The sequence below is a fragment of the Rhinoderma darwinii genome, chromosome 3, assembly GCF_050947455.1.
Source record: "Rhinoderma darwinii isolate aRhiDar2 chromosome 3, aRhiDar2.hap1, whole genome shotgun sequence".
Lineage (NCBI taxonomy): Eukaryota > Metazoa > Chordata > Amphibia > Anura > Rhinodermatidae > Rhinoderma > Rhinoderma darwinii.
In genome coordinates this window covers 392,700,415-392,715,054 of record NC_134689.1, presented here as the reverse complement: position 1 = coordinate 392,715,054, position 14,640 = coordinate 392,700,415, and the positions used below count along the sequence as shown (strand labels likewise).

Genomic DNA, 14,640 nt, shown 5'->3' with positions numbered 1-14,640 from the left:
CATAGATTACATAGAGTATAGCAGCGCCGGTTACGTGACGAAGAGTCGTATCGTCATCAAAGAAGACTGTTCAACTAAACTTCCATTCCCCCGGCATCGCTATAAAGAAAATCTATGAAAATCGCAGAATCAGAGCGACGGAGGAACCAGAATGTATATTCGCGCATGTACTCACATATTGCAGTGAGTACATTGCCAATAATTTTTGGTCCCCACATAACCCCTTTAAGATTACTGAATGTACTCAGGGATGTGAATGTTTTTTAGTATTTTATTACCGTTCTAAGATACCAGACAATAATCAGTCAACTATCTTGGCAGAAAATAGGAAAGAAATATTGTCTCAAAATTGAAAAGGAGTTCAACAAGACTTCATACAGTCGCCATACTTATTCAATCTGTGTGAAGGATGGGAGGAAAATGATAGTGTTCAAGACCTATGGAAGGAACATCAACAACATGCTGATGACACTACAGTCATAGGTGACAAAGAAGAAAAAAACAAAAAGTTAAAGAATGGAGTAAAAAGAAGGGACTTTGGTTCTAACACGTTACGGTTCTCACCGTGGATCCTTTAACCGCAATTGGTTTGGCGCAAGCTAAACTGAGGTCTAAGGAATATCCCCATTCTTTACGTCATAAACCCCACAAAATGGGTATGGTCTTTCGCAGTCAGATTCTCATGTCGCAGTCCTCATAGTAGAGACCAATTGGCGGCGGGCGCGCTTTAGGAATGTCTAAATTAGGTGAAAGAGTTGAGTCAGAAAGCAGCCATAAATTAACATAGGGAGAGCGGATTAATATGCGACAAGCCAGAGGAGCCGACAAAGACATAGCCAGGACACTAGCCAGGGATCATAATCCAGGAGGTCGAACTACAAGTACCAGAGGACAACCAGAAGGAGCAAGACATAGGCGAAAAACGAAAGGAGGCAAAGGTAAAGATCAGGGTCAAAACACAGAATAATAGCCAAAAGAGATGTACCTTAATCTACAGGCAATGGTGGAACAGCCGGATCTCCTTCAAATTAGCCACCAGGTTCTGACATCATTGGAAAGGGCCGGTTGCTAACTGAGATCAGGGAGCTGGCGGCGGCGAATGGGAAATCGGTACTGGATCATGGAGAGGTGAGTAACATTACAATTAGAGACAGCTTTTGCCAATTTGGAGCCATTAAAAAAATCTTTAAATGGAAAGTCTGCAAAGGTAAAGAAAAAGTCTTTTGAATATGATGTTTCTATAACATCAAAGCTGAGATCTATCCAGGATCTGGTATTTATATGGTATTTTCTGGGCTCTTTATGGATGTAAAAACTGGACAATAAAGAAATAATAGAAGAAAAGTATCAATGGCTTAGGACTTAGGTGTCGATGATGACTTTTGAAAATATAGTAAATGGCAAGGAAAGCAAATGAATACTTGCTTGACCAACCCAAGCCCAACCTTCCACTATGATTACCTATCTTTTTGGGACATATGAGTTGACCCTCTTATGCCAGCAAGAGTTAGAGCGAGGAAGAGGGTGACCATCAAAACAAATGGATGAATACTATCACAGAACTTGTGAACATGCCGCTGAGAAGCTTGAAGACCTAAACAGAAGACTGTACGTTCTGAAGAAAATCAATTCTTGTGTTCATATTGTGTTGAACTTTACAACGCCCTTTCACTTTTAATATGTTGTCATAAATGAGCACTTCTCTGTGTAGACCAGGGCAGGATAAATTCCAGAAGCCAGGTAGCCAATGCGGCCAAATTTTGTTCACCTACATGTAATTTTTGTTTTCCATTGATATGTGAATGTTTATGAAAGTTTGCACCTCAAGTGGTGTAACTGAGTTCTAAAGTCTCTAGGTCATAGATTAATGTCACCACTTTGGTGGCAGTCCATTGAGAACTAATGCTGGCAACCCCCCAGGATCAGCTGTTATCACAAGGGGAAGCTGCGTGCAGCCACTCGATTATAAATGAATGGGCGACGTTGTAATGGGTCCTCCATGAGGTACACTTGTCCTAATAGCGCATATGGAAAGTTCTTATTCAGATGGAACAGTATTTTTAGCTATAACAGTCAATCTGGAATGCTTTCTAAAGCTGGCCATACATTTTTGATGTCAGAGGGACGTTTTCCGAATGACTTGTTGATCCTGGTTGGTTTAGAAAGCTTGTCAGTCTAGACGACAACACCATACGTTAAAACGCCAAATCGTCGCTTGATCTCTACCTTGATCTGTGACTGGTCAGGGCTTCTATCAATTGGATGCAGATCTGTTGTTTGGCATGAACAACTTTCCAAGTACTGCATCCGACAAATCTAACATGGCAGGTCAACTTTTCTACAGATATATGCCTTTGGTTGGCATCTACCACGCTTGTTTGTGTCACGAAAAAGGCCAAAAGTTGGAAGAAAATGGTCTAAATTTGCAGTCTAAAATCTTTAGTGTATGGCCAGTTTAAGGGAGTTATATGGCACTTTGAAGCTTTGTGGGGACATTTGACTGATTTTTAGGATACTTTTATCACCTGAATGAATTAAAAAAGAACACATTCTTACCAAAAGAGCATTTCCACCAAGTCCCCAGAAAATATATATTCAACAGCCATTACAGCTCCGATAAGGGCTGTCACCTAAGGCTGGTTTTATACGGGCTGATTTCCTGCCCGATAACGAGCGGCAGTCAACAATAATAGCATGTCTATCAGTGCTTGTTTGCTCCATTTACATGGAACAAATATCGGGAGAATAGAATTGTTCGTCCCCATACAGTGTGTATCTTGATGACAGGTCATCCTCTTTTAATACAGGGAGATGTGATCACAACAAATAAACAATTTTATGGCGGTTCAAAAGATGTGCTCAACCGAGGAACAAGCATTTGCATTCAGTAGATCATTGGCCTATGTAAAAGGTCCTTAAAGTGACCCTCTGGTCTCAGGACAAAATTATAAATATGATGGTGTATATGGAGTAATATTACCTGGTGCCCTTCAGTTGTGCCTCTCTGCCGGGGATCTGCCGTTTTAGGGTCCCCTCTGTGTTATCTCAAACATTCTAAGACACTCCCTCTGTTCACGGATTGGGAAGAACTGCTCCCGTCATCAGCTCTGCCCTATTCCGATAACAGTTGGAGTATCTCAGACTAGTAGTCTAAGAAGCACTGCAGCAATTTTGGGACAGCACAGAGAGGACCCTAAAACAGTGGATGCACGGCAGAGTAGCACAACTGGAGTGCACCAGGTAATATTACTCCATATACACCATCATATTATTATTAATGTTGTCCCGGGACCGGAGGGTCGCTTTAAGTTTGCTAAGACTTTGAAAGGATAATCTACAAAGCAATCCAAAGACGAAAAGGCAAATTTATCCCTCCAGGAGTGTAGAAAAATATAGATGACAACCTCTGAAGAATCAACCTTTTGGAGAACCTGGAGAAAAGAAACAGCCAAACAGACTTTTTGGAAAATCGGGGAGAACTAATAACTCAAGGGCTTATGTTTACTGGCGATTATTTTATCCCAGGTGGAACTTGCCATTAATTGTTATGTTCTGTGTACTGGTTTTACAAAGGTGACAAAACATGTAGTTCCCAATTGGCTTATTCCCAATCAAAACAGGTTGTCAATGCCCCTCCCCAATAAACTGCATCAACCACTTATTTTACCTTTTCCTATCACAGAAATCAATTATCTTCTATAAAAAGGAACGTCACACATGCACAGACTCGAAACCTTAATTTAAAGTCTTTTATTATTCTTATAATACAGATTTGGTATAATCGTTCTAGCACCATATAAAACGTTTGTTTTATTTTATAAAAAATAAACAACCAAAAAAATTGCGTTTTGGTCAGTAATTAGTAGCAACATGTTTAATTACGGAACAAGATAAAACAGTGGTCTGTGTTCTATTCAATAAGAGGCAGCAGAGCCAATCACAGTACTAGCTTTCAGGTTCATGTGACCTAGCGACAGCAAATTCAAAATCTGCATCCGCAAAAGGGAAACTATCACTATTTTGTACTTTTTAATTTATTTTTTACTCAAATGACACAGTGGTTGGAATTCTACATTCTCAATATATGAAAAAGTTGGATGTTGAAGTAAAAGTTAACTGGGCATAGCCTGATTTTTAGTTAGATAGGGTAAGGAGATATATCTAGGTCTTTGAAACATCAGAAGAGGTTGATATACCACATAGCACCAATTGTCATTGTTGTTGAGACTTCTGCCTCTATATGGCCACCAGGAACTATAAAGTTACATCATTAGGGATCTATGCATACCCCACTACTGTCCCAGTTTCTGCAGGACAAGGCGTTATGGGTCATGGGAGAGATAAAATATCGGTGGATTGAGGAAACTAAGATAAGTCCTCCTTTGAAGAGAAGTACAGTTATAAGGTACATTGTTGTTATTAGGTCTTCTTAAAGCAAACCTATAGCTAAAACATTCATATCATATACAAAACTGTCTTATAAAAGTCAACTATGCACAGACTAATTTTTCAGTTAGATATGGTAAGGAGAGATAACTAGGTCTTTAGACAATCAAAAGTGGTCGATATACCACATAGCGGATGTATCCTTAACTGTCAGTGTTGTTGAGACTTCTGCTTCTGTATGGCAGCAAGAATTATGAGGTTCTATCCTTAGGGGCCTATGCTTACCCCATTACTGTCCCAGTTTCCGTGGGACAGGTCCTTGTGGGTCATGGGGGACAAACCAGATTTGAGGATTGTGGAAAGAGTGATAACTTATCCTTTAAAGAGAAGTACAGTTATAAGGTACATTGTTGTCAAGGGTTTAAGGGTCTGTACTCATTGGCCTTCACAGAGTCACCTAGGATCCATGACAATGTGCTGTTGTCACCAGATGGTGCATGCAGCTTGTACATATGAAAGCATAGAACTTACTGATCCTGGTTACCTACAAAAAGTCGATATACATTTTGTGGGACCCCTTTTTAGCATTTTTGCTTTCCTGAGTCATGAGACAATGTAAAGAACAAAATGTCCTAAATGGAAATGCTGGAGTCCATAATTTAACTCCAGATGTTGTCCTATACGAGTAATGAATATTTTAGGTATAGTTTTCCTACATAAAGCTAGAGTTCTGTTTTATATATGCGAGCACCATTGAAGGGGACAGAACTTGACAGACGTTTTTTGCTTGTCTGCAGGTTCCGTCTCACCATTTGTTACATACACTGCATTTGTTCACATACCGCTTCATAAATAAACTGTAATAAATGAATGAATACCCATCACTGCCCACAACAGAGTCACCATTTTATGGGTTGCACACTTTTGGAATGTACAGCCAACTATTTAATAGACACAAGGGACACCATTGAGGTGTATACCTTGGTATGAGGTCACCACGTCAGAATTTGATAAGAAGCATCCTTATGAATACTGTTTGCATATAATGGCTGCCCCCATATTATGTTGGTAGTAAATACACTTGAAATTCATGTGGAAAAAGCCTTGACTTTTCTATGGCACTGGCGTAAAGGGGTTATACAGGATCTAAGCTGCAATACTCCGCATAACCTGTGGACAGGTGTGGTGCTGTTTTTGGAAGAAAGCAGCCATGTTTATCTCATTCTGTATAACTCCTTTAACACCTGATCCCTCTATCAGTAGTGTGTATTATGTACATGCTATCATTTTCCACAGGTATGTGGTAATAATAATCAAATCTTTACTGAACAGATGAGTAAAATACATGCAATTTTAATACATAAAATATTAGGCAGAGAAACACCTAATCCTCTTCTACCTCACTTGTTATCTTTGGGCGTTTTGTATTCTATCTTGGTCTTCAACATTGACATTTGAGGTTATGCTGTTGTGCTGCTTGTCTGCTACATCTCAAAAACCATAAGTAAAGTTATGTCTTTATGGCCTGTAGGTAAGCCCCATTTGAGACACATAATACAGTGAAACCATTTGAGGCCACCACCCAAATTTGCAGTGAAAAATGGTCTACTGGAGGTGTGGTTTTTCTCAAAGAAGAAGGCGAATATACGTTTGATATAAGGGAATCTAATCTGGTCTAGATTAGGGATGGTCTTCTCAAAGAGGTGGTCTTTGGAGAGGTTTCACTGTGGGTATCAAATAAATTTGCTAAAACAGTTTTCGACCCAGATGATTGGAGTATTACCAGACCTAGCCCTAACCAAACAAGAAGGTCCTATCTGCAGATTAAGCTCCTAAAGACCCCTTTGGTGCAAACTGGTCAAAAGGTTGATGGGTGATATTGCTAGGTCTGTAATATACCAAGTTCCTCTGTGTATCAAAGAAAATATTGTCAATGTGGAAAAAACATGATACTGTGGAAGGGTAGTTGAGAAGTCATGACCAGAGAAACTTTTTGGGCATAGTCTTTGGATCCCCCAGACATCATACTACGTTGAACAATTATTGTTTCCAGCTAAAAGATGGACTATACTTTGAGGGATATCTAGATGTCTAGATTTGATATTACCATGAAGATTAGAGAGGATTAGGCAAGGTTGATTTAAGAAATGATAAGTTGTCTATAGCAGTAGGGAACAGTTTGAAGAAATATAATGACATAATTTTTTTTTCCTTTACCATAATACACAGAGCCCATCTTTAAAGATTAATATGGAGATCAAAAAGCTATACACAAAAATATACAGTAAGTCTTCGTCAATAGGGTTAGTGACACCAGTTCCTCGCATGGTGAATTTCAGGAGTAATCTCTTGTACTTGAGGTAGATGTCACTAACCTATTAAACCTTTGCAAATTTGGGGTCTCAGAACAGATATACAATGCATGTTACAGAGTAAAACATAACATTCCCATGGACAGATTGGAAGGAGGCAGTATTCAGTGTATGACCGATGACAGCTGAAGACAATCAGATCACTTTATTGCAGCAAGTCCTATGACAGGGGCATCAAAAGAAACATCCTGATTGGACGATTGTGCATCAGTGCAAAACCAGGAGTGCTTCAGATTTTTGGGAGATATCCTACTGAGTGAGCGGAAGTAATGACATTTACCAAAGATGACCGCAGTTTTCGGAGAAACTGTATAGTAATCATTGTGCCGTAGACTTTTTCCACTATAAAATATGGTGGCGTGTAGTCCATCCAGGTCTTCAGAGCCATAATTATCACCGTAACCCTACAAGGGTGGGCCCTCACTGGAAACACACATCTAAAATCCCCTGCAGTTAACAAATTAAAAATATATAACAAAAAAAAAAAAGTATAAACAAAACCACATGGATGAATCTTTGTCATTGATGACCAATGTAAGTTTCTTAGTTCGTTGGCCATGAAACTTGGGTTCCTTTTTCTGTAAGAGCAAAATGATTCGGGAGTCTTTGATTTGTGTTTTTCTTTAGCCGTTAAAGCAGACTGGCCCCAGCTCGAAGCCAAACTTTTGACTGCTTTCTCCAAAGTCGCTGATGGCAGCGTCCCTAAGGGGTAGGTGTTCTACCTTGTAGGTGTTGATCTCAAGCACTGTTCGCTCTATGCCCTTACGAAACTGTAATCAGGAGATCAAACATAAGATATGATGACCGTCTACTTCAAAAACACTTTGTTTTGCCAGAAACGTCATTATACACTTCAGATTCTAGAGAAAATCTCAACAAAATATTCCAGTTGGGTGAAAAGAAACATGGCCCCATTACTTATTTTTGGAAGGGAAAAATATCTTATGGCCCATACTTGAACTTGGATAGATGATTCTAAGTTCCCCAAACCAGTGATGTTTGAGAAATATCTGCAGATACAAAACCCGTATTTGTTTTTTTTACCCCATATATTTTTAGGTAAGAACACTTGTTATAGTACTTGTACATAATACGTTTTTGATGATCTCATCTAATGTGTAATCCTGTAGTACCAATATTTTTTGCTTCCATACTTACTTGACATCCATCATATAATGCTTTTAGCTGTGGTGTACGACTGTGGGAGAGTGTCTCCTCATTGTCTGCCCTCAACTTTATCGACTGGTCGTGGTTTGCCTTTGACATATCGTACCATCCCACAGATTGCTGACAAACGTAAGTGAAGTTTTGACGGCCTACGGCACTCAGTAGTTTCAGGAATGTCATCTGCACCACGTGGACGGGATTACCATCTGCATCGATGTACTGGAACTGTGGGAATCATATTAAAATGTTACAATGCAATAAAAAAGTTGTACTTTTGTACTTATTATGTTTAGTATACGCTATATGGGCAAAAGTATGTTTATACCCCTCCTAATTATGGTGTTTTTAGACACGCCCAATACAAACAGTTGCATAAAATCAATCACACAATCATGTAATCTCCATAGACAAACAGCACTAGTATGGGTCGTTCTGAAGAGCTCAGTGGGGAGATTTATTAAGACTGCCGTTTCAAATGCCATTTTTAAAATAAAGATAGCTGGAGAAAGATGCACCAAATTTAATAAAAGGCGCACGCATCTCTGGATGTCTCTGCGCCTGAAAGGGAACTACGAGCTGGCATCGATTTCCGCTATAATTTAGGCCAGTTTCTGGTATAAATGATAGTAAATGTGTCAGACCCTGTCCCGTCCCTTTCGCTAAGCCCCCCCAAAGTGGTGTGGGTGGTATGAATGCATCAAATGTTGCAATTTTTGTGCAAACTTTCGGTGCATTTGCGACTTTTCTACGGCATTAAATTCCCCCAGTGACTTTAAATGGGGCACTTTCATAGGGTGCCACCTTTGCCACAAGTCAGTTCCTAAAATTTCTAAGCTGCCCCGGTCACCTGTAAGTGCTATTATTGTGAAGTGGAATCGTCTAGGAGTAACAACCATTTAGCCACAAAGTGGTAGACCACACAAACTCGCAGAGCAGGACCGCTAAAGCGCGTGGCACATAAAAATAGTTTATCCTCTGTTACATCACCTATTCCGGAAGTGACATGAGTACCAGAACCGTGTGCCCAAAGCTTCATGAAATTGGTTTCCATGTTAGAGCAGCTACACCTACCAGAATGCATAGTGTCTACTCTAAGGGTATGTGCACACACACTAATTACGTTCGTAATTGACGGACGTATTTCGGCCGCAAGTCCCGGACCGAACACAGTGCAGGGAGCCGGGCTCCTAGCATCATACTTATGTACGATGCTAGGAGTCCCTGCCTCGCTGCAGGACAACTGTCCCGTACTGTAATCATGTTTTCAGTACGTGACAGTGGTCCTGCAGCGAGGCAGGGACTCCTAGCATCGTACATAACTATGATGCTAGGAGCCCGGCTCCCTGCACTGTGTTCGATCCGGGACTTGCGGCCGAAATACGTCCGTCAATTACGGACGTAATTAGTGTGTGTGCACATACCCTAAGGGTATGTGCACACGTAGTGACCAAAAACGTCTGAAAATACAGAGCTGTTTTCAAGGGAAAACAGCCCCTGATTTTCAGACGTTTTTTGAGCAACTCGCATTTTTCGCGGCGTTTTTCGTGCCGTTTTCGCTGTGTTTTTTACGTCCGTTTTTGGAGCTGTTTTCATTGGTGTCTATGAGAAAACAGCTCCAAAAACGTCCAAAGAAGTGTCCTGCACTTCTTTTGACGAGGCTGTATTTTTACGCGTCGTCGTTTGACAGCTGTCAAACGACGACACGTAAATGACAGGTCGTCTGCACAGTACGTCTGCAAACCCATTCAAATGAATGGGCAGATGTTTGCCGACGTATTGGAGCTGTATTTTCAGGCGTAAATCGAGGCATAATACGCCTCGTTTACGTCTGAAAATAGGTCGTGTGAACCCAGCCTAACATTTGGTAGATGAGTGATAATGGTATGAGGCTGTTTTTCAGGGCTTGGGCTAGGCCCCTTATTCACAGTGAAATTTAAAGGTAATTCTACAGCATAGACATTTCAGACAATTGTAGCTTCTAACTTTGTGGGAACAGATTGGGGAGGGGTTAATATGGTATTTATTTATTTTTAAATCTCCTCTTCTCCCCTCTTCTTCTTCGCAGTGGAAAATTCACCCGCAAACCTATACCAAATCAAGCACGATTTGGTGCAGACTTTCGTACGGAACTCCCTAAGCATTATGAAGAAGGCAGAAAAAGAGAAACTTGATCCAGTGCTGAGTTTAAAAGGAAGACACCATGAGTAAGGACAAGTGACTTGTCTGAAACGCGTAGGCCTGCCATCTGATGCATCTACCCCTTTGAGTATGGTCTTTTTAATATATTTAGAATGAAGTTGGAATAGTACTTCCTTTTAAACTCAGCGCTGGATCAAGTTTCTCTTTTTCTGCCTTTCATCACCATCGTGTGTCGCCACGAGGATCTGTGTTCTGTCCGGCACTCGGACATAGGATCGGTGAGCTGGAGGATTCATTTCCCATTTACTGCCATTATGAAGAAGCTTGTCCGAGGTCGTGTGATCCTTTTTTCTAATCTGTGAAATAGTGGCTGGCACTCACCGGCGACCGCCATTTTACCACAAATTGTGCACCACAAACCCCCGAAAGCGTCCGTTTCGGATCCAGCATAATTGTATCCCATAAATACATGGTTTGATTCATGTGGTGTGTAGGAAATGGTGGCCTGCACATATTCCTGTCCTTAACGCCATCAAAGACATTTGGGATGTATTCGAACGTCGATTGTGAGCCGGACCTTCTCATCCAACATCAGAGTCTAAACTCAAAAATCCTCTTCTGGCTGAATGGGCAAAAATTCCCACGGACACCCCAAAATCTTGAGAAAAACTTTCCCGGAAAAGTTAAGGCTATTATAGCCGCAAAGGAGGACCAACTCCATGTTTACACCCATAGTTTTTGAATGAAATGTCAAAAAAACTTAAAGAGGCTCTGTCACCAGATTTTGCAACCCCTATCTGCTATTGCAGCAGATAGGCGCTGCAATGTAGATTACAGTAACGTTTTTATTTTTAAAAAACGAGCATTTTTGGCCAAGTTATGACCATTTTTGTATTTATGCAAAGGAGGCTTGCAAAAGTCCAAGTGGGCGTGTTTACAATAAAAGTCCAAGTGGGCGTGTATTATGTGCGTACATCGGGGCGTTTTTACTTCTTTTACTAGCTGGGCGTTAGGAATGGGAGTGTATGATGCTGACGAATCAGCATCATCCACTACTGTTCGTTAACACCCAGCTTCTGGCAGTGCAGACACACATCGTGTTCTCGAGAGATCACGCTGGGACGTCACTCACTTCCTGTCCCAGGTCCTGCATCGTGTCGGCAACAGAGGCTACAGTTGATTCTGCAGCAGCATCAGCGTTTGCAGGTAAGTAGCTACATCAACTTACCTGCAACCGCCGATGCTGCTGCAGAATCAACTGTAGCCTCTGGTGCCGATGTGTCCTCGCTCGTCCGACACAATGCAGGACCTGGGGCAGGAAGTGAGTGACGACACAGCGTGATCTCTCGAGAACACGCTGTGTGTCTGCACTGCCAGAAGCTGGGCGTTGTGAAGAGAAGTGGATGATACTTCTCGTCAGAACGCCCAGCTAGTAAAAGAAGTAAAAACGCCCAGATGTAACACACACAATACACGCCCAGTTGTACTTTTACTTTAAACACGCCCAGTTGGACTTTAGCAAGCCTCATTTGCATAAATACAAAATTGGCCATAACTTGGCCAAAAATGCTCGTTTTAAAAAAATAAAAACGTTACTCTTATCTACATTGCAGCGCCGATCTGCTGCAATAGCAGATAGGGGTTGCAAAATCTGGTGACAGAGCCTCTTTAAATACTGTAGGTGTGATGGTCAGGAGTTCACATACTTTTCACCAGATAGTGTAGGTGGGATGTCAGGTGTTCACATACTTTTGACCAGATAGTGTAGGTGGGAAGGTCAGGAGTTCACATACATTTGACCAGATAGTGTAGGTGGGATGGTCAGGTGTTCACATACATTTGACCAGATAGTGTAGGTGGGATGGTCAGGTGTTCACATACTTTTTACCAGATAGTGTAGGTGGGAAGGTCAGGAGTTCACATACTTTTGACCAGATAGTGTAGGTGTGATGGTCAGGAGTTGACATACATTTGACCAGATAGTGTAGGTGGGATGGTCAGGAGTTCACATATATTTGACCAGATAGTGTAGGTGGGATGGTCAGAAGTTCACATACTTTTGACCAGATAGTGTAGGTGGGATGGTCAGGTGTTCACATACTTTTGACCAGATAGTGTAGGTGGGATGGTCAGGTGTTCACATACTTTTGACCAGATAGTGTAGGTGGGATGTCAGGTGTTCACATACTTTTGACCAGATAGTGTAGGTGGGATGGTCAGGAGTTCACATACTTTTGACCAGATAGTGTAGGTGGGATGGTCAGGTGTTCACATACTTTTCACTAGATAGTGTAGGCGGGATGGTCAGGTGTTCACGTACTTTTGACCAGATAGTGTAGGTGGGATGGTCAGGTGTTCACATACTTTTGACCAGATAGTGTAGGTGGGATGGTCAGGAGTTCACATACTTTTGACCAGATAGTGTAGGTGGGATGTCAGGTGTTCACATACTTTTGACCAGATAGTGTAGGTGGGATGGTCAGGAGTTCACATACTTTTGACCAGATAGTGTAGGTGGGATGGTCAGGTGTTCACATACATTTGACCAGATAGTGTAGGTGGGATGGTCAGGTGTTCACATACATTTGACCAGATAGTGTAGGTGGGATGGTCAGGTGTTCACATACTTTTGACCAGATAGTGTAGGTGGGAAGGTCAGGAGTTCACATACTTCTGACCAGATAGTGTAGGTGGGATGGTCAGGAGTTGACATACATTTGACCAGATAGTGTAGGTTGGATGGTCAGGAGTTCACATACATTTGACCAGATAGTGTAGGTGGGATGGTCAGAAGTTCACATACTTTTGACCAGATAGTGTAGGTGGGATGGTCAGGTGTTCACATACTTTTGACCAGATAGTGTAGGTGGGATGGTCAGGTGTTCACATACTTTTGACCAGATAGTGTAGGTGGGATGGTCAGGAGTTCACATACTTTTGACCAGATAGTGTAGGTGGGATGGTCAGGTGTTCACATACTTTTGACCAGATAGTGTAGGTGGGATGGTCAGGTGTTCACATACTTTTGACCAGATAGTGTAGGTGGGATGGTCAGGTGTTCACATACTTTTCACCAGATAGTGTAGGTGGGATGGTCAGGAGTTCACATACTTTTGACCAGATAATGTAGGTGGGATGTCAGGTGTTCACATACTTTTGACCAGATAGTGTAGGTGGGATGTCAGGTGTTCACATACTTTTGACCAGATAGTGTAGGTGGGATGGTCAAGTGTTCACATACTTTTGACCAGATAGTGTAGGTGGGATGGTCAGGAGCTCACATACATTTGACCAGATAGTGTAGGTGGGATGGTCAGGTGTTCACGTACTTTTGACCAGATAGTGTAGGTGGGATGGTCAGGAGTTCACATACTTTTGACCAGATAGTGTAGGTGGGATGGTCAGGAGTTCACATACATTTGACCAGATAGTGTAGGTGGGATGGTCAGGTGTTCACATACTTTTCACCAGATAGTGTAGGTGGGATGTCAGGTGTTCACATACTTTTGACCAGATAGTGTAGGTGGGATGGTCAGGAGTTCACATACTTTTCACCAGATAGTGTAGGTGGGATGTCAGGGGTTCACATACTTTTCACCAGATAGTGTAGGTGGGATGGTCAGGAGTTCACATACTTTTGACCAGATAGTGTAGGTGGGATGGTCAGGAGCTCACATACATTTTATCAGATAGTGTAGGTGGGATGGTCAGGAGTTCATATACATTTGACCAGATAGTGTAGGTGGGATGTCAGGTGTTCACATACTTTTGACCAGATAGTGTAGGTGGGATGATCAGGAGTTCACATACTTTTCACCAGATAGTGTAGGTGGGATGTCAGGTGTTCACATACTTTTGACCAGATAGTGTAGGTGGGAAGGTCAGAAGTTCACATACTTTTGACCAGATAGTGTAGATGGTATGGTCAGGAGTTGACATACATTTGACCAGATAGTGTAGGTGTGATGGTCAGGAGTTCACATATATTTGACCAGATAGTGTAGGTGGGATGGTCAGAAGTTCACATACTTTTGACCAGATAGTGTAGGTGGGATGGTCAGGTGTTCACATACTTTTGACCAGATAGTGTAGGTGGGATGTCAGGTGTTCACATACTTTTGACCAGATAGTGTAGGTGGGATGGTCAGGAGTTCACATACTTTTGACCAGATAGTGTAGGTGGGATGGTCAGGTGTTCACGTACTTTTGACCAGATAGTGTAGGTGGGATGGTCAGGTGTTCACATACTTTTGACCAGATAGTGTAGGTGGGATGGACAGGTGTTCACATACATTTGACCAGATAGTGTAGGTGGGATGGTCAGGAGTTCATATACATTTGACCAGATAGTGTAGGTGGAATGGTCAGAAGTTCACATACATTTGACCAGATAGTGTAGGTGGAATGGTCAGGTGTTCACATAGTTTTGACCAGATAGTGTAGGTGGGATGGTCAGGAGTTCACATACTTTTCACCAGATAGTGTAGGTGGGATGTCAGGTGTTCACATACTTTTGACCAGATAGTGTAGGTGGGATGGTCAGGTGTTCACGTACTTTTGACCAGATAGTGTAGGT

At 41.8% G+C, this 14,640-nt stretch overlaps 1 protein-coding gene across 2 annotated transcripts in view; it reads right to left on the bottom strand.

The window, feature by feature from the left end:
* Positions 1-3,783: 3,783 nt before the first annotated feature.
* The window catches only part of COL5A3 (collagen type V alpha 3 chain), a 202,949-nt gene continuing 192,092 nt past the window's right edge, over positions 3,784-14,640 (bottom strand). For both annotated transcript variants that reach the window (XM_075858954.1, XM_075858956.1), the window contains 2 exons: positions 7,917-8,150; positions 3,784-7,528 (listed from right to left, as the gene is read on the bottom strand). In XM_075858954.1, the coding sequence (XP_075715069.1) occupies positions 7,382-7,528; positions 7,917-8,150 (381 nt within the window). In that variant the 3' untranslated portion in view covers positions 3,784-7,381. The remainder of the gene's footprint in view (positions 7,529-7,916; positions 8,151-14,640) is intronic.